The sequence below is a fragment of the Manis javanica genome, chromosome 14, assembly GCF_040802235.1.
Source record: "Manis javanica isolate MJ-LG chromosome 14, MJ_LKY, whole genome shotgun sequence".
NCBI classification, from domain to species: Eukaryota; Metazoa; Chordata; class Mammalia; order Pholidota; family Manidae; genus Manis; species Manis javanica.
In genome coordinates, this window is record NC_133169.1 from 51,363,636 (window position 1) to 51,382,261 (window position 18,626).

Here is an 18,626-nt window from a genome sequence, read left to right on the forward strand (position 1 = left end):
TGGCTGCTCTGGGCAGCCCTCCCCTGAGCTCCTGCCTCTCCAACCCCTCACTGGGAGGCAAGGGCTGCTCTGGTTGCTGCAGCCCTGTGAGGGTTGAGCTGTGGGTCTCAGGGGAGGAGATGGTGCCGAAGTGGCAGAAGGACCCCTCAGTTTGGGTGGGTAGGTGCTGTCAGGGAAGGGGGTGATTGGGCGTCTTGGGGTTAAGGCCAGCACCAGTGGCTGGTGGATCTATAGCAGCAGGTGGGAGTAGGAAGCCCAGTCTCTTCAGGTTTGAGTTGGGGAGAAGGCAGGGGCCTGTGTCAGGCTTTCTGGCATTTTTCTACCAGCTCCTATACCTAATGGCTTCCCTGGCTGCCTGTCATCCCCTCTGCTCCTGCCTCTGACCAGGGTGGGCCAGCGTGTGTGTGCTGGCGCAGCTCGGCAGGGAGGGAGGCCTGGGAGCTTCCACCGCCCATCCTACTTGGGTGTGGCCGTGAGCCGTGGGAGCCTGTGTGCACAGGGCCAGGTCAGCTCCAGACACCACCTCCCTGCTCACTGCCCGACCCCTCTCGGAGTAGAAGGGTGAGGACTGGGGTCACCTGCAGGACCAGGGCCCAGGACTCCAGCCCCCTTCTCCCATCGTTTCCCAGGGGGACACCCTCCACCCTGGGCTGCACTCCCTCAGGGAGGGGAGGGGCGGCCGGAGGAGCCTTTGGGAGCAATCCCAGGGAACAGAGGGGGAACACAAGATCTCTGAGAAACAAAAACTTAGGAGAATAAGTGCTCAACTCCCAAATCAGTGCCGAGTATGCACGGATCGCAGTATACCCCAGGAGGAAAGTTGCCTGAGAGGAAAGAATGATGCCAGATGATGACAGAGCCTCTAGATTCAGAGCAACCCCAGTACCTGCCAAAGAAGTTTGTTTGTTGGTTTGTTTTTCCAGAGCCAGACATGCTGAGTCTAAATCTGACAATTGAAAATGGATGAGAATGGCTGGGACATGTTTGTAAACAAAGAACAAAGAGCAGAGATTGGCATATTAAACTAAAGAATGGTAGTAATTAATGTGATATTGTTCCAGGAATAGGAAGACCGGGCAATGAAAGGGAATCCAGTAACAAAGATTCTTACAAACACATGAGAAGTTCCCACCTATCAGTAAGATGTTTAAAAAAACCTGGAAAAATGTGTGACTGGTTTAGGGCGATTCACACAAGGACTCTTGGAATGAGACCACCCCCACGCCCGGACCTTGCCTCCCTGTTCACTGAACTGTTCTCTCAGTGCGCAAAGTAGATACAGTAAATATTTGTTGAATAATTATCACTAGCAATCAGTAGAATGGGAATTAAAGCAACTACACATCCATTGTACTTATCAGATTGGCAAAAGTGTAAAAACATGATAATACTGTGTTGGCAAGACCATGAGGGAACGGGTAGTGTTGTGTGCTGATAGTAAGAGTGTAAATTGATAACAGTCTTCCGTGGTTTGTGATAGTATAAAACTGAAAATAACACAAACGTACATTACCCAGGGCTCACTAAACTGGGACTAAATAAACAAGCCTGTGTCCCGGCCCCAGCAAGCTAAGGAGAGGGTAAATCCATGTGACCCAGAGGCCAGGACATGTCCTCGCTTGTCAACAGCCAACAATTCACTCTGATACCATTATTACTTTTAGAAGTGCAATTCTGTACCAGCGTGTGCAACCAAGGCACTAGAGAGCCTCAACTACCCACCTCCCCAACACACACACACACACACACACACACACACAGCCCCCTGCTGGGGACAGAGTGGGGGAAAGGGAAAGAAAAAGGGGTCTTGGAAAGAATTAAGTGGCCAGAGCACAGGAAGGGAGGGAGGGAGAAATCAGTTAGAGAGTGGGAAGACGGCCAGCGGCAGATACCACCCACTGAGTCCCCACCGTCTCCACCCCCAGTCATATTCCCCTTGCAGGGCAATCTCCCCTGTGCTGCTAGCAGCGGCCTGCCCTCTTACTGGGGGCCAGACGGAGCCTTTCCTGTTCATGCTCACCTTTGTTATGTTACACCTTTGCACACACAGTTCCTCACCCCTTGGAGCTCTGCCTCCTCGTCCCTTAGTTCTCAGCTGACGCCTTACCTGACTCCACTCAGGTTAGATGTCTTGGTGACATCACCTTGTGGCACCGCTGACCTCACCTCCCTGTTACCTGAACTGTCTCTTTGGGACTCAGGTCTGCCACCCAACCAGGCTGTGGCCTCCTTGAGGACTGATATCCTCACGGGAATAGGCAAATGGATGGATGGCTGCTCACTATTGCATCCAGTGAAATGCTTGGCGCCTGAAGAGCCGTGGCCTGTGCTGGAGGGAGGGAGGGAGGGAGGGAGGCCAGCGCACTGACATGGTCCTAAGAGAGCAGAGGGACTTTATTAGAGAGGCAGGGGGCAAACATTTACACGGGCAGTGCGGGGGCACTAAAAGCAGAGGCAGGGATGGAGCTTCTGAGTGGCTCAGACGAGTTCCACCTTGGCGTTGGGGTACACCGCCACCACGTCGTAGCCCTCGGGCGGCTTGACGCGCGCCTTGGCGTGGCTCTCGCAATAGAGCCGCTCATCCAGAAAGAAGTACCCGCGCTGTTTGAGGTTCAAGCCGCAGTCGCTGCACATGAAGCACTCGGGGTGGTAGAGCTTGTCCCGCGCCTTAACAATGGTGCCCCTGATGTGGAGACCGGGAGGGGACAGCGTCGGGCGCCTGACAGATAAGCAAGCGCTCCCGTGTCCGGGGCGTCGGGCGGGCTCTGGGACCGCTGGGGCTGGGGTGGGGACGCAGGGGAGGGTACTCACACGATGCCGTGGCCGCAGCGCGTGCACTCGGGCAGCCCCTGCAGGCCACTCAGCGGAGCGCCCAGCTTGCCGGCCGTGGGCTTGAGGTTCCGGGGGCCTCCAGGCCCGGGCCGCTCCCCTGAAAGCCGCAGGGCGGGTGGCATGAGTCCGGTGCGGAGGCCAGAAAGGAGAAAAACTTCACCGCTGAGGGTGTGGCGCTGGGCCCTGCTTCCAGGGCCAGCCGCACAGAAAAGGCCGCCACAGGGCTGGCGTGGGACTCAGAATGCGCGGGCGTAGCGAGGGTGGCAGCAGAGCTCCGAGGAGGCCCGGGAGCGCGGACCGCAGGGAGGCCGGAGGTGGGGTCGCAGATGCGCGGCGGGGCGGGGCGGGGCGCGGCGGGGCGGGGCGTCCCGCACGTGGACACTGGGAAGGCGGCTGGGGAGCAAGGCGGGAATCTTACCGCCCTCCCCGGCCTCCAGCATGCCCTGCAAGTAGCGGAAGGAGCCTGACTGCTTGGGCTCCGCAGCTGAGGGCTCCGCCGGCTCCCGCAGCATCCTGTACACGTCGGAGCCCAGGTCGACTCCGCAGTCCCGGCTCCGCGGAAGGCCTCTGGCCTGCTCAGTACTAGGGTAAAGAGATGCACGAAGGGACAGGGTTGCAGTACCGCACAGGTCCTCACTTTGCCGGCTCGGGGGTCCAGTGAGGTGTCATGGGTCAGAAGGCAGCCAGCAGAGACCCAAGGATCAAGTGTCAGGATGGGACCTGGTGAGATCTGAGGGGTTGGGGATTAAGATGGGATGTGGGAGTGGCCCCAAAGGCCACATCTCTGCACTACCTGTGGGGTGAAGACACGCGCAGGGTGCTCATCTGGGCCAGGAAGGTAGCCTCGCTGCTGCTGCCATTGTGAGGGACTGGCGGGTGAGGTGGCTGCCCGTGAGGATATCCCAGGCCAGGCCTGCCATCTTCTGGCCCAGTCCCTGTGGCTGAGGGCCGTCTGCTGGTCACTGGACTGCCATCCTACGAGAGAGGGGATCCTGAGGCACTGGGAGACCCTCTGGACAGGGCCTCTGGCCATTCCTTCTACACCGCAACCCTACCCTGCTATGCCAGGCCTTCCCAGGTGTTGGCTGGCTACCCCTGCTCTGGCACTTCTGCGCTGTGGTGCCAAGGAAGAGGTCTGTGGGGAAGGGCTGAGTCTCAGGCCTGGTTCAGCCCTGCAGAAATGAGAAAGTCATTGCACAGAAATGTGGAAAGTCAAGACACAAAAACCTGAGTAACTGAGACTCAACCCTGGCCCATGAGCCCTGTGGTGGTTCTGACAGCCAACGCCCGCAAAGATGGTGTTGGGCAGGACCATCCCAAGAAGCCTTCAAGGCCAGTGTGGCCGGAGCAGATCATGTGGGTTCCTTGCAGAGGGGTCCTGGTGCCAAGCCCTCCTGCCTGCCAGCACTGTGATAGGTACAGGTGGGACCACAGCTGGAAACACACAAAAAGGGACACCTAAACTGCCGCCAGGAGGGTCCTCAGTCACTATGTGCCCAAGATCCTTTGGTGGGGGTGGGCTGAGGTTCAAGGATGCCATTGTGAGGCCAGCCCCCTCTCAGCCCATGTTTCCTGCTTCCTAGGCCATAATGGGTAGCTTTCTGTAGGTACAGCAGATGAGGGGCAGAAGCTAGGCCAGGGCACAAGGCTCCCCAGCCCATTGCCTGGCAGGCAGCCTGATGTTCATGGCTGGAACATCTGGGGCAGGAATGCCCCAAACATGCCTCCTCTACCCATGAGAAGAGGCCAGGATCTCTGTGGGTGTGGGTCTGAATGGGGACTGGGAATTTTTGTCCCTGCACAGTCCAGGGCCATGCTGCCCCTGGCTTGCCCCCAGCAGGGTAAATACAGGCATACACACGCTCACAAGTACACTGAGATATACACATGTACCAAGACCACCACACACCCCAGCCAGTCCACCTCCATACACATAATCACACATACATGGTCACATATACTCAGAGCCAGTGCTGGTCACCCTGGAGTGGCCTCCATGGATGAGACAAGGTTGGTGGCCAGAGCAGCCTGACTTGAGTGGAGCCCAAGAGTCTAGGCCCTGAAGGTGGGTCTCAGCCTCACCTGTGAGTTTCCCCTATGCTCTACTGTGTGGCCAGGTAGACTAGGTGGGTAGGACAGGATGCCTATCCCAGGGGAAAAGGGCCTGGCTTACACTTGGGCAGCCTCCAGCACTGGGGCACAGTTAGTTGAGCCTGCAGGACTTTGCCTGGATTGGCGCTGCTTTCTGCAAGGCTCTGAGCTGGATGGGCACTTACGGAATGGACGGACTGGCTGCATGGGGGGTGGGGGTGCCTCTACCTCCCCCACCCTAACAGACAAAGGAGAGGGCAGGAAAACCTTCATGTCCACTGGGCCCAACAAAAGCCCCTGAGAAACCCAAGCTCTCTTGCACATGTCTATGGGGCTGGCAGGCAGGCAGGCAAGGCTGGCCTGGCCTGTAATGGGGACCAGATGGGCCACAGGCTGTGGGGGCAGGGCTGAGCCCAGTATAGATGAAGCTTCAACAGGAGGGAGTGTCGGACGGTCCTGGAGGAAGGAGGCCCTCACTCCCCTTCCCCCAGCATGATTCGGAAATCTACTGCAGGGTCATCAGAGCCACTGCCCCTCCCATGGCTGCCCATGCAGCAATGTCCCTAGGTCTGAACCTGGTTGTTAGCATAGACACGGTAACCTCAGTCTTGGTTTGACTCCCAGCTCTATCACTCACTTGCTAAGTCATTTCACCTTTCTGGACCTCAGTTTCTCTGTCTGTGAAGTGGGGAATGTGATGGTTTCTATGATACATTCCTTGGGGAGATAAAAGGAGACAGTTGCATACAAAGCACTTAGCAGAGTGGCCGGCACGTGGCAAGTGCTTGATGGCTGAGTGGCTGTGATGGGCATTCCCGAGGCCCCCATTCCTAAGTTTCCCACCTCTGGGGTGGTGGCGACCCTGGTACCATGTGTTCCCCCTGCCTGCCGAGTACCTGTCATCTGCTCATCTGGTTGTTGAAACTTTAGTGGGTTAGTCAGCAGAATGAGAGTGACACCTGCTTGCTCATAAACTCCCACATGACTGTGGCCAGAATAAGGGGCACTCAGTTTAGATGGAAGTGGGCACCGAGTCCAGACAAGCAGGAGGTACGTCCAGAGGCCAGACTCCAGCTCTCTGCTGGTCTGGGGAGGATAGGCTGAGTGTGCAAGGCTGCGTGCCCCACCTGGCTTACCTTGACGCATTGCCTGATTCTCAACTTCCATGCTACCCCACCACCCCCAGGAGCCCTTTCCTTAGCACCGTCCTTCCTTCACTCCAAGCTGGCCCACATGCCTCCTGTGTTCCCACGAGAGGCCTGAGAAGGGGCTTCTATGACCCTACACGGACTAGGGGCCTGAAGCCCCAGCTGTCCCTGTCCCATCCCACTTGGGGGCGTGTGCCAGGTACCTCGTGCTGGTCTTAGGGCAAACTGTGGTTTTTCTCCTTCTCTGGTGGGTCCAGCTGGGCCCACCCCCCTCCTCTTTGCAAGCAGAGGGGAGGAGCAGAGTGGAGACAATGGGCCCTCTGTCTGTTACTGAGGACGCAGCCCTGCAGGGGCTGGGGTGGGGTGTTTCTGTCACCACCCATGGAACTCATGACCTTTTAAGTCACAAGGGGGGCAGCAGCTGAGGAGCTGCCCCTGTTACTTATGGAAAATCCCTCTGCCTCCAGCTTGAGCCCTGGCAGCCAGGTCCTTGAGGAGGTCAGTGAGGGGAAGCGTGGGAGCAGGGGGAATGCTCTCAGTCCCACAGCCCTGGGACCCCTGGCCCTGAGCCTCTGTGGAGGGCTGAAAGAGTGGAGCTTCAAATTCCAAAGCCCAGGCCCTCTTGGCCTAGCCATCCTGGCACTCACACACGATGGCTGGGCTTCACACGAGAGCTGGGGGCCTGCGCTGTGCTGTTCCCTTCCTCCTGGCCCATGGCCAACCTGACCAGTTTGACTCTGCCCACCCTCCCGCACCCCCAGGGCCTTGGGTCCTTGGGGCTAGCAGAGCAAGCTTCCGACCACGGTGTATCAGAATGACTGAGGTCCCGGAGAGAGGACACCAAGCGCTCTTTGCAGCCTGCCCCATCACCTCGTCCTTGCCTCTGTAGCCCCCACCCACTGCCCCATCACCTCTTCCTTGCCTCTGCCCCCCCAGCCACTGCCCCATCACCTCTTCCTTGCCTCTGCACCCCCCAGCCACTGCCCCATCACCTCGTCCTTGCCTCTGCACCCCCCACCCACTGGCACCTTTCTTTTCTCTGAACTGAAGGTGCAGTCTCACCTCTGGGCCTTGTTATGTGTGCTTCCTGGCTCGCTTCCCTCTCCATGCCCCTGTGCCTGCCGTATTCTTCCTAGGCCTTCAGGTTTTGACTTGGATACTCCCTCCTCCAAGAAACCCTCTCTGACCCCCTGGTTGAGTCATGTGCCAACTCTGGACACCTTTGGCCCCTGGTTTCTACCATCCTAGAACTGCTAAGTGCCTCTCCCCTTCCACAGTGGGCACTCACTGGCATGTAGTAAGCATCTGGCCTCAGGGATGCCAGCAAAGGAAAGACAGAGAACAAACGTCAGGGCAAGATGGGGGTTGGGATGGATGGTGAGGGAGAGACCACAGCAGATCCGTTCCTCTGGTACAGTGAAGCCTCCATGATGAGAAAAGCGAACACAAGCAGGCCCAGGAGGCATGGCCCCACACTCTGGCCCCGTGGGCCTGGCTTTATCACACGCAGCCCCGTCTCCCCCTTGCCTGGACTCTGTGGCCCAGAGATGCTGAGTGGGCTCCGGATGCCTCAGTGTTGCCCATTTGGCTGCCCCTTAAGCCCAGGGCTAAACAAGGGCCCAGCAGCCTGCCTCCCCTTACTCTCCTTGAGAATAGCCCCACAGCCCCATGCCTGGACAGGTGACTGAGCAGAAACAGGCCCGCAGCCTGAAGTCTGCTAGGTGCAATCACAGGATGGCCAGGGCAGAGGGCAAGGAAGTGCCTTAGATTCTATGTCAGCCCTGCATCCTGATTTTGGTTCTGACCAGGTGAGTGCCGATCACAAGGATGAGACCGAAGAATGCTCACAGCCTGAGGCCACTCCACAGCCTGAGGTTGCTCCTCCTCTACCCCCTAGCCTGGTGACTTCCTCCTGGTCTGGCATCCCTGGGCACCAGAGTGATAACCAGGTGGGTGGGTAGTAGCCCTGAACCAAGTCCTGGCCCAGTCCCTGACTACCATAGGCACCTTTGTCCCAGAATCGAGGACTGCCTGGAGTCCAGATAAGGTCCCTAGCAGGTACCCATAAGCTGGGGAGCATGGGATGGGGCATGGGTACAGCCTTCTGCTCCAGTCTCTAGCCTGGGCACTGGAAAGCCACAGTGAGGAGCTCCAGTGCGGTTAAACCTGTAGACCGGGCCTAGACTCTCTGCCCTGGGCTTATTCTGAGCCGTGTCTGTACATACCTGGGCCTCAGGGTCAATGTGGATCCTGTGTGCCTGAGCCTTGCCGTCCTCTGGGGTACTGGACCAGCTCCTGCCTTCAGGCCTGTGGCAGGAATTAGGATGGTCAGATATATCTGCTTACTATGCCCACCATGCCTGGAAACAAGGATCAAGAGGGGCTGGGCTCTGGGCCCAGAGCCACCCAGAACCAGGCCGGCACCCTGCACGGCGAAGGACACCATCCCAGAACTTCCCTACACAGAATGGTGGGGGTTGTGGCAAGGGACATAATTCTAGACCTGTCACCTGCCTGGGGTGGGGCTGTGTGTCCCCTCCCCACCAGCTAGTCCATCCCTCTCTAGTCTGGTCCCCAGAGAGGATGCAGCAGAAGGCCCCACAGCTTCCCCACTCTTCTACCTGCTCTGTGGCCATGGAAGCCCAGCAGGATGAGCCCAGCCTCACACACTGATCATCCACTCGTCTCTCTTCCATCCCCAGCCTGTGGCAGGGCCTGGGGGTCCAGGGGCTCTGGGGGAGATGGAAGGAAGGCTCTGAGGCTGTGTTTCCCCTCCTGCTGCCGCTGGCGAAGCCTTCACCAATGTCTGCCCAGCCCGGATGGGAAACAGGCCATTAGGAAATTCCTGCTTCGCCATAGAAACCAAAAGCCAAACACCACTCAGGAGGGAGAAAAACATCATAAACCTGCCAAAAGCGGGACAGGCAGTGCTGGGAGGCTATGGGCCTGGAGCCCGGTCCTGCCACTCAGTAGCCCTGTGCGAGGGCAGGCTGGGAGGGCGCGTGGACCCTGGACTGGCAGGGGGATGGGAAGTGATGCTGGTTAGACGGAAGGGGAATACTGTCCCCACTCTACTCCAAGAGACCTCCGGGGCTTCTCAAAGTCTCACCATTGGGCCAGCAGCCCAGCTCTGCCACTCTCCCTGACTCTGGAGGGTTTTAGCCACCTGCAGTCCACACTCACTCTGCACTTCTCCACCTCTGCCCAGTCCTGGCCCCCCCGCAGACTATCTCTCTCCTCCACGGTGGTAGAAACAAGGCTCTGCTGCCCCAGCGCAACATCTCCTCCACTGGCGTCTGGCTCCAGCCCCTCCAGAAAGGCTCCCAAGGGACGGCCTTAACCCATATTTCCAGCTGCAGCCCCCACCCACCCAGAACTCCACTGGGATACATCTAGGACATCTCGTGTGGCTATCTGGCGTTATACTTCCCTGAAATTCTGCCAAGAAGAGAAATGCAGGCCTAAAGCCTGAAGGTCAGAGGGCACAAAGTACCCAGAGACATGAGGGTGACCCTGGGCATCAGATGGGAATGAAGGGCTTAGTCATGTGTCAATCTCAATCCCAGGCCTTTACTTCAGGCTGGGTGGGTGGCTCCATCTGCTATCTTTAAGCGAAACGACAAGGGGTGGACTATGCAAATGCATCTTGTGCCACATAATGGGCAACAGGGACCCAACCAGAGGCCCCAGGGTTAAAGCTGATACCAGGAAGGTCCTGGATCTACAGAACATGCCCAGAACGTATAGGTTAGCTTGGATTGTTGGAATGCTAGCTTTAAGTTCCAGACACAATAAGCATAGCAAGGAAACTGGGCCTTTACTGCACTTTTCATCCTATGGAGAAGTCTGTGGAGGATCAGAGCCTCTGTGCACAGAGGGCAGGTAGGGAAACTGGTCTGGGTAGAGCTCTGGGGGTTGAGCACAGAGTAGCCCCCTCCAGCTAGCTCACCCAGGTGGTCCTCCCCAGAGCCTATGTTGGGAAGCTTTGGAGGCCCAGGCACAGGCCCTGGCATAGCAGGCAGGATAGACAGCAGGGTCAGAGGAGAGTTGCTGGCCCAGAGGGTCAAGGTAGCCCCCATGTCTTGATCCCCCAGAATCTGCATGTGTGAGAATTGGGGGTAGAGGGCTAGAAGATAGGACCCCCGATTCTCACTTGGAATGAGTAGCCCCAGTAGGTCTCTATCCCTCAGCCCTGTATCACAAGGCAGTCCCCATCTTGGAGTTGAAACTAAATCACTTGCTAGAGACAGCCCAGTTCTCCAGTGCAAAGCCTAGCTCTGTAATGGTAGAGAATGTGCTCTCACCTGCTCTATGGCCAGGCAGCATTCGGGGACTGAAATGACCAGAGTAGAATGGGTCAATGGACCCCTGGCTCTCTCCCTGCCTGGTGTGGAACAAATGACCGGGGGAGGAAGGAAGGGGGACCTCCACCCTTCCCCTACCCCGCTACCCTCCCGTGACATCATTCCCCCTGGGGACCTACTGACTCAGGCCCCCTGCGAGCCTCCCCTGTCTCCCCACCCCCAGTCACCAAGGCTTCCCTTGTTTAGCCACGCAGGCTGGAGGTGAGTCAGGGCCCAGGAACCCCGCCAAGTGGGACAGCCTCGGAGGCCACTGTGGGCAGAGTGCTGCTGCTGTTTCTCCCAGCCAGCCTGCACCTCAGTCTGGGAGAGGGTGAAGATCGTGACCCTGCTTAATGTGGAAGGAAACCCAGACTCAGAGAGATCATCGGGTGCACCTAAGATCCCACAATCCGGATGAGGCCCAGCTCTGCTGCACTTCCAGGCTGGGGCCTCCTCACCACGGGCCGGGGGGGAGCATATAAGACTTAGAACCCAGAGCACCATCAGGGGTCCTGTCCCCAGCCTGGACCCAAATCTGGGGAAGACACAAATGGGGGCTACTTTGAAAGCCTTTCACCATATTTAATGGCTCGTGCTGATGGACCACCCTCTCCCCACCAGCTGTAAGGCACAGTTAGCTGGGCTGTGGTCTGGGGAGGCTTCGCCCACACAAGTCCACAGGGGATCATGGAAAGTCCCAGTCAGCCGTGAACGTGGCTGAGTTGAGCAGTTAAATCTGACTTTTCTGGATCCAGGCAAGACAGGGCGTAGGGGGATCCCACTTAGCCAGGCCCTGGCCCACTGCTGTCAGAATCACAGACTCAGGGCCTGAGCAAGGCTGGGCACTCCAGTTAGACTTCCACTCTGGACCATCTATAGGGCACAGAGGGGCCTTGGTGATCCCTAATATTCCCCTTCATGACAGGCCTCATAGCATTATAGTCCCTGCCATCCAGATTTAACTGGGGCAGAGGCATGGTCCACAGTGGGGACAACTGAGGCAGGGTGGCTATGCAGCTGTAGGAGTGGTCAGCAGCCAAGTAGGAGTGGAGTCTTCGGGAGTGAGAGAGATCTGAGGACAGTGTTTGCTTCCCCACCCCCTTCCTGTGTGACTTTAAGCGCCCTCCCACCTTTCTGAGCCTCAGCTGTCTCATCTGTAGAGTGAGGACAATGTTAGGTTTTCCCTTACCAAGTTGGCTTAAGGGTTAATCAAAGTGTTGGACAAGAAACTTCTTTGAAATGGTCATCAAAGCTGATCACTTGGTGGGGGAAGGATGAAAACAACCCTCCAGAGGGTACCCAAAGTCTTATTTCCACCCCGACTTGGGCCTGCCTACCCCCTGCCATAAGTCTCCCAACAAACTTCCAGCCCTGAGTTAAAAGGGAGTTTCTTCCCTTCTTCAGCCACACCCAACTCCCCAAAGTGCCTGCCAGGACCCTGTAAAAGCTCTGCTTCTTAGGACCGGGGTGCCAGGACACAGGAGTAGGGAGGCTGTGTGAGACCTAGCTACCCCAGGCTGCCGGCCACCCACCACTTAGCTCCCCTTCATGCCTGTCCATTCCCCTGGTGCCGCCTAAGCATACCTGCTCACGGAGAGCGTCAGGTGGTCGTGGCAGCCCTTGATGCGGTTTTGTGCCTCCAGGTGTGTCATGAGCTCTGTGCTCTCCCCGTTGATGGCCTGGATCAGGTCTCCAGGGCACAGGGCAGCCAGCGCAGCTTTACTGCCAGCATGGACCTGTGGGTGGGCAAGCCAAAAGACTGGTTTGGTTGCCACGTGGTCTTGGCACCGCCAGCTCCAGCATCTGGAGGCCTGGTGGGGTATGAAGGTGGGTGAGAGGCTCTTCTGGGCTGGGACAAGTGGAATGTCACTCTTGCAGCCTGTATATGTGCCCAAGGACGTGCAAGGAACACATGTACTCCTGGAGACATACAAGGCATGGACATGTCCCAAATACCCTACACAGATATAAGTCCACCTAGCCAGACTGCATAGCAGCCCCTTGGCCTGACATTCCAACCTTTAGTGACCTTGTTCCCCTGCCTGGTTCCTCTCGCCCCGGCCCCCCACTCACCTCCATGCATCACATTCTATCTAGCCCATCCAATGTCCAGGGGTGCTCAGGTACCAGCTCTCTCACCTCCATGCTTCTGCATATGCTGCTCCCTCTCCCTGGAGCACTCTTCCCTTTTGGCCCTAAACCCTAACTGCCAGCTTGCTCCTCCTTATCCTCCAGGTCTGAGCAGAGAGACCTTTCCCTGGGAGCCTCTCCTCTGCTCTCACAGCTCCCTGTGTACCCCTTTTCCCACTTTGCTCCCCTAACATTGTTAGTGCCTCATTCTGGATCTGTGCCATCACCTCCCCAGACAAGGCCAGGGAGTCTACTTCCGTTCCTGGGCCACAGTTCCACCTTCACTTCCTCTGCAGGACAGGCACTCAGTCCAGCCCAGTGCCACTGCTAATCCCAGAGGGTCAAGCAGTGTCCACATCTGGAGTCTCTTACAATGCTAGTCCCCCGAGGAAGGCCACATGAGGTTGGGGATGGGCTCACAGGGAGGCCTGAGTAAGCAGCCCAGGAGACTTCAGGCCAGCAGGGCACCCTTGGCCCTGGCCCCAGCACAGCCTTTGGAAATAGACTTTAGGTGCCCTCTTTCCCACCCAGCCTCTCCAGCGGGGGTCCAGCTGTGGCTCAGGAGCTGCCAGTGACCCTGCTCCTATTGGTGAAGGGGAAGCTCTTAGAATCTGACCAGGCTCAGTTCTCAGTGAATGGACAAAGCTGAGGTGCTGGCACCTCCTTGGTTTGAGCCCATGTATGGGCACTGCCCTAGCTGATCTGCCCTGAAATAGATTGCCCCAGGGAATGTTCTTCTGGACCATAACACACTCAGCCACCAGCCAACCATTGATGTTCACTCATAGGACCTGGGTACCTGCACAGGCCTGTCCTCCTGGGGGAGACACCTGCTTGGCACTATCTCACCCTCCCGTTAGGGCCCTGCTCCAGGCCCCCAGCCCCCTTAACATGGCCTGGGCTCAGTGCTTTACCCAAACCTAGCTCACGGCAACCTTTCAACCACCTGGTGAGACAGAAGCTGTTCTCATTCCTATTTAAAGATGAAGAAAGGCTTGGGGGAAAAGGCACCTTGCCTCAGTCCCCACTCTGGAGAGGAGTCTTCTTCCTCCGGGGGGTGGCTGGCTACAGGATGACTCAGCCAGCACAAGGGGTGCATTCAGGCCTCTCAAGCAGGGGAGGCTGGGACTCTGCCAGCTCTGTTAGCTTGGGGAGTTCTGATCAGAGAGGGCATGAGGCCAGGAAACCATGACTCTCTCAGTTGTCTTTACATGCATTGTCTCATTAATCCCCAAGGTAAGCCCATTTCCTAGATGAGGAAACCGAGGTCTAGCAAAGTGCAGAAGGACACTCCATTCATAAATGGCAGTTAGGGTCTCAATCCAGGCCAACTGGTTCCAAGGCCTTTGCTCTAAACCACTGTGTGCTTTTCTGCAGAAAGGAAGTGAGGGGAGAGAGACTGTCCCAGGTAGAAGGATCAGCATGTAAAGCGGCTCATCTGGGAGAGAGATTAAAAGCAGGTTCCTGCGGCCACAGCATTGTTAATGAAGACAGTGTGGAAGAGACGAAGTTAGAAGAGAAGCAGGGACCAGACCCGTGGGCCTTGCAGGTCCAGGTGAAAAGCTGGCATTTCTCCTGAGCAGCTGGGAACCATGGAAGGGTCTAAGTAGGGAAGTCAAAGGACAGAGTTGAATTTAGGCTGATCCCTCTGACTGATGAGTACAGGGTAACCAGACAGAAGGAAGGGAGATGGGAGCTGTGGAACAGCCGGGAAGCAAGGCTGGGGCATGAACCAACACCCTCACCTGCAGCAGGTACATTCCCAGCCCCTGCTCCACTCCACCCAGCCCAGATGCTACGAGAGAGGGATGAAAATGGTGGTGGGCTGGGAGCCTCCGAGCTGGGAGCTGTACCATCCCATACAGTCACAGCAAGCTCCAGGAGGGCCTGGATTCCGGTCCCTGCTCTGCGTCCCTGGATACACTGCCTTAGCCTCTCTGAGCCTCAGTGTCCCCACCCGAGGGAGTCCTTCCTTCTAAGGGCTCTTGTGAGGATGACAGGAGACAATCAGGGCAAAAAGCCCCCACAGGAGGCTGAGCACACAGTGGCACTCATTCCAGGTAATGGCTGCTGGGGGCTGGTACCAATACCCATTTGGGCATTTGGGTGGGTTCTGGAACGCTGTGAATGCTCAGTGATCCAAGGCCAGCTGTCACTACAGTTTATGGGGAAGGAACCCTGGGCAGTGTTCTTGGAGCTCCCTGAGGCTCCATGGCTGAGGTTGCAAGGCCCCAGCTCTGCCAGGCAGCCAGCCTCTTCCCTGTCTGAGTATGGCTGTCCCTGCAGGGTGTGGGAGGCCCTGGAAGCATGAGAGGGGGTGGGTCTTGAGCCCCCTTGGTGAGGACACTCCCACATATGTCACTGCCTGTAGACCTGCCCTGGATGTACCTGCTGGGCAAGTGGTGGCCTGTGCCTCCCAAGCCCCATAAATCTCCCCAGATCCCACCCAAACCCAGGCTCAGCCATCCTGGCCTCTTAGGCCTGAGCTGCTGCCATGCGACTTTGGGGAGCAAGGGGGATTCTTCTTGGCAAAGCCTTTCCCAGCCTGCCTGCCTGCCAGGGGCCTGCATCCCAGTCAGCTCCAAACAAGGCTTCTGCCGCCGGTGACGGTGACGTGTGGAGGCCTTTCCTCGGCAGACAGGCAGCCGCGTGGGCAACAGATGTCTCTGCTCCCTGCCGCCTGCAGCCGTCAGTCGCCACCACTGAGCCTGTCAGCGGCCTCACACCCAGGGTGGCTGGCCTGCCGGCTGGCCTTAACACCCCCCACTAGCCTTCCTGGGGGACAAGCAGTAAGACACACACAGGCAGACACAGACTCCCCCCACCACATACGCCCAGCAGGGCTTCCTCTGGGAAGTAGGAGATGAAAGGCTCCTGGATGTGGTAAGGCCCACCTCGCTCAGTCCCAGAGACCTGCTGGCCATGGGGTGAGGGCAGATGTGGGAGACCTCCCAGGACAGCTGGGCCTGCCTGTCACCCTGGCCCCCAGAAACAGAATCCCATGATTCCACGCTTCACTGGGTGCCCATTCCCTCCTCAAAACTGGAAAGAAGTCTGAGAACCCAGCCAGCCTGGTTCAGCCCCTGTGGTGAGAGATGACGATAGAGTGGCAGAAGGTGGTTTTCAGTTCCCCTGACACAGGCCCCGGAAGACCAAGAGCCCCTGTGCGGGGGCAAGGGATGGCCCTCAGATGGCCAGGTGCCCTTGTCTCCTCCCTCCAGACCGGGAGCCTCCAGGGCAGGGCTTGGGTTCTCTCCTTTCCTGTCCCCTAAGCTGGGAGTCCCAGAGGCAAAGTCTCAGTCCCCTCTTCTGGCCTTTCAAACTTTGGGACCCTAAGGCTCAGCCAGGATCCTGCCTTCCCCAGACTGGGCACCCCCTCTGACAAGGCCTGATTTCCCTCCTCTGTTCCTCTCTCCTCACAGTAGCCACTGCCCAGGGCTGTGTCCCCTCTTCCTCCTCTGTCCTAAGTTTGGGGCAGTCAGGGCATGGCTCTGAACATTTTAGGAACTGGGCTGAGTCTATCCTGGCTCCTGGCTTTGTGTTGTCTTAGGAGAGGGGTCTCACAACCTCAGGCAAGACTCCCCTTCTCCTGGAAGCCAAAAACTCCTCCTGGTCACTTCCCTCTAGGGCGCCTGAGGTCACGGATGAAAGACTGATCAAACCCGGAATGGGAAAGAAGATAAGATTTTTCTCTTTTTAGATTCAGAGAAGACCCCAGACCTCCCTGGGGTCACCCAGCTCTAAGGGCAGGGACCTTTGACTGGGGAAGGGGGATTTTAGTTATTATGCCCCAAATCTTCAGCTGGGGTCAGTCTCAGCAGTGTTTCCGGGCCTCTGTAGATCTGTCTAGACCCCTGGCCCATGGCTGTGGTCCTTCCTTGGCCTGCAGCCACTCCCCCCAAGTGAGGCCAGCAGGGAGCCTGGGGTGTGAACTCCTGGGGGGATCCTCCAGAGGAAAGGGCAGGCATGCCCCGGGGGAGGGATAAGGGGGATTGGGGGGGGCTGCTGCCCTGCCTGGAAGCCTCCTCTACAGTTGTGGGTTGCCCAGGCCAACCCTTAGCCTTCAAGCCTAAGGGTCGTCGGGGATGAGGGTCCCGAGTGGACCGCGAGGACCGTATCTCAGAACCAACATCTCCCTGCCGCCCCGGGGCCGCCGGACTCACCCGCGAGATGGTGAGGGGTGCGCTGAAGTCCCGCCCGCCCACCAGGCGGAAGCCCCAGGGCGAAGGGCCTCGCAGGGTCACGGAGTGGGGCATCGCGGGCTGGAGCCGCAGCCGGAGCCCGAGCCGGACACTGAGGAGCCGCCGCCGCCGCCGCTGCCGCCTGGACGCCGCGCCCCGCCCCCGAGCCGCCCGTCCCCGTCCCCCCTCCACCGGCCCGCCGCTCCCCGCGCGCCCGGATTGGCCCCGCGGTCGGCCCGACCCTCCCACTTCGGGGGGCTCTGAGGACCCGCCCCTCGGCCCCGGACGCCGCAGCCCCGCACCCCGGTCGGTTTCTTGGACTTCCCGGGCCTGCGACGGCCCCGACGTCCGGGATCCTGCCCGGGCCTCTGCCCTGCGGGCCGCGGACCCGGGCCGGCTGCGGAAGCTCAGGAACAGGCCCTTTGAAGTCGTTTCTGTGGGGCGGTGCCCCTGCCCGGGGGAGGGATGAGAGGGGAGTGGGAGGGGGGGCTGCCCAGATGGGGGATGGGGCCGCGCCGAGCTTAGAGACCTCCGCAAGGTCCTGGCAGGGAAACCTGCGGCCCCATGCCTCAGTGCAAGGAGTCCTCGGAATAGTGAGCACTATGGGGAACCCTGGGCCTGAGGGAGTCTGGGCCAGGGACAGAGACCTGCGATGACAGCAGGCAGCGCCAGGTAGGAGGCAGGAACGGAAGGGTACCCAACCCAACTGCTCAGGCTAGGAAGGCTGTCTGGCAGAGGAGAGCCCTGACTTGAGTCCAGAAGCAAGGAGCCTTGTCTTTCCAGATGTTACTGCCCCCCCAGGACATGCAGGACTTCTCCAGCCACCCTCTCCTCCCAGACCATCACTGTCTGCACAGCCCCCTCTACACCTTCTCTGCACAGAGCTTTGTTTCCCCAGACCTCCTGGAGAAAGAGCACCCGGGGAGGTGGCTGTGCCACGAGGAGGGAGTGAAGCACCTGAGGGGAGTGGAATTGTGAGCAGCCCTTCACTTGGGGATCCCCTGGTCTTCTCTTCACTCTCAACCATTGTCCTCCAGGGACGTCCTTGAACGGCCTTTGCAGGTGTCCTGTCTGGCCAGGGCACTACCTACCACCCTCTGGCCATCCTGGACATTGCCCGTTCAGGTACATCAGAGCGGCACTGTTTGCTGCTCCAGACCCTGAAGGGGCCATTGATTTAGCCATTCTTGACAGCCGTGTGTGCCCTCTTGGCCATGTTCTGGTAAGGGCTTGCCCTTGAGAGGCTAACAGGCTGTGGGGTGAAATGTGCTCATGGGGTCTTTAACACTCCCAACGACAAGGGGCTCTTGAGGGACACAAACCTAGGGTACGTACGAGGAAGGGGGGTACCTTTCTGGGTAGAACATGGATGCCTCTCTGGGAGGTGGGGTTCTGCTGTCAGTTCAGCTGGCAGAGAAACATGAGGTGTGTGTGTCACTGGCGTGTGTGTGTGTGTGTGTGTGTGTGTGTGTCCATATCCACAGGCCACTGGACTCTCAATCCTCTGAGGTGGAGGAGGCTCCTGCTCAGCCCCATGCAGACTTGGGCCCCATATTAACAGACTAGCAGGGCCACCAGGACAGTTGGTCTCTGGATGGTGTCTCAGAGGCCTTAGGCCAGAGGCTGTCCATGACTTGGACCCCACTGAGGACATGGAGAGTAGAGGTACCCATCACCTATCACTGACTGTCCAAGGGTTAGTGCACAGCATGGCTGGGTCATCAGAGCTGCCTCGTGTGGACTCTGAGAGCCATAGTGAATGTAAACGCTGCAGAACTTTGCTGGGTGGAGGGACGCCTCAAGAGCCTGTAAAGTTCCTACCCAAGGCATCCCATAGTGCAGTCCTTAGACACTGCTTCCTTCTCCCAGCTTATAACCCCAGGGATTGCCAGCTGCCCCAC

At 58.3% G+C, this 18,626-nt stretch overlaps 1 protein-coding gene across 4 annotated transcripts; it reads right to left on the reverse strand.

Annotated features, from left to right (window-relative positions):
• Positions 1-2,376: 2,376 nt before the first annotated feature.
• On the reverse strand, positions 2,377-17,143 carry PDLIM4 (PDZ and LIM domain 4). Of its 4 annotated transcripts, none has more exons than XM_073221352.1 (7): positions 17,028-17,143; positions 11,999-12,150; positions 8,297-8,378; positions 3,626-3,807; positions 3,251-3,414; positions 2,812-2,929; positions 2,377-2,683 (listed from the first exon to the last, which is right to left on the reverse strand). In XM_073221352.1, exons 2-7 carry the CDS (start codon positions 12,064-12,066, stop codon positions 2,479-2,481), a joined length of 819 nt encoding a protein of 272 aa, XP_073077453.1. In that variant the 5' UTR covers positions 12,067-12,150; positions 17,028-17,143; the 3' UTR covers positions 2,377-2,478. The 4 variants fall into 4 exon arrangements, with proteins under 4 accessions (XP_073077453.1, XP_036879397.1, XP_036879398.1 ...); XM_037023502.2 differs by lacking the exon at positions 17,028-17,143 and adding an exon at positions 16,708-16,892 and having other exon boundaries at positions 11,999-12,225; XM_037023503.2 differs by lacking the exon at positions 17,028-17,143 and adding an exon at positions 16,708-16,890.
• Between the last annotated feature and the right edge of the window lie 1,483 nt (positions 17,144-18,626).

Coding starts and splice junctions, on each gene's coding strand:
- PDLIM4 (XM_037023502.2), bottom strand. CDS start 16,800: ATGCCCCACTCCGTGACCCTGCGAGGCCCTTCGCCCTGGGGCTTCCGC. Junction 12,226..16,707: donor CACCCCTCACCATCTCGCGG/GTGAGTCCGGCG, acceptor ATACCCCACCAG/GCCTCCAGATGCTGGAGCTG. Junction 3,808..8,296: donor ACATTGACCCTGAGGCCCAG/GTATGTACAGAC, acceptor CCTCTCTCGTAG/GATGGCAGTCCAGTGACCAG.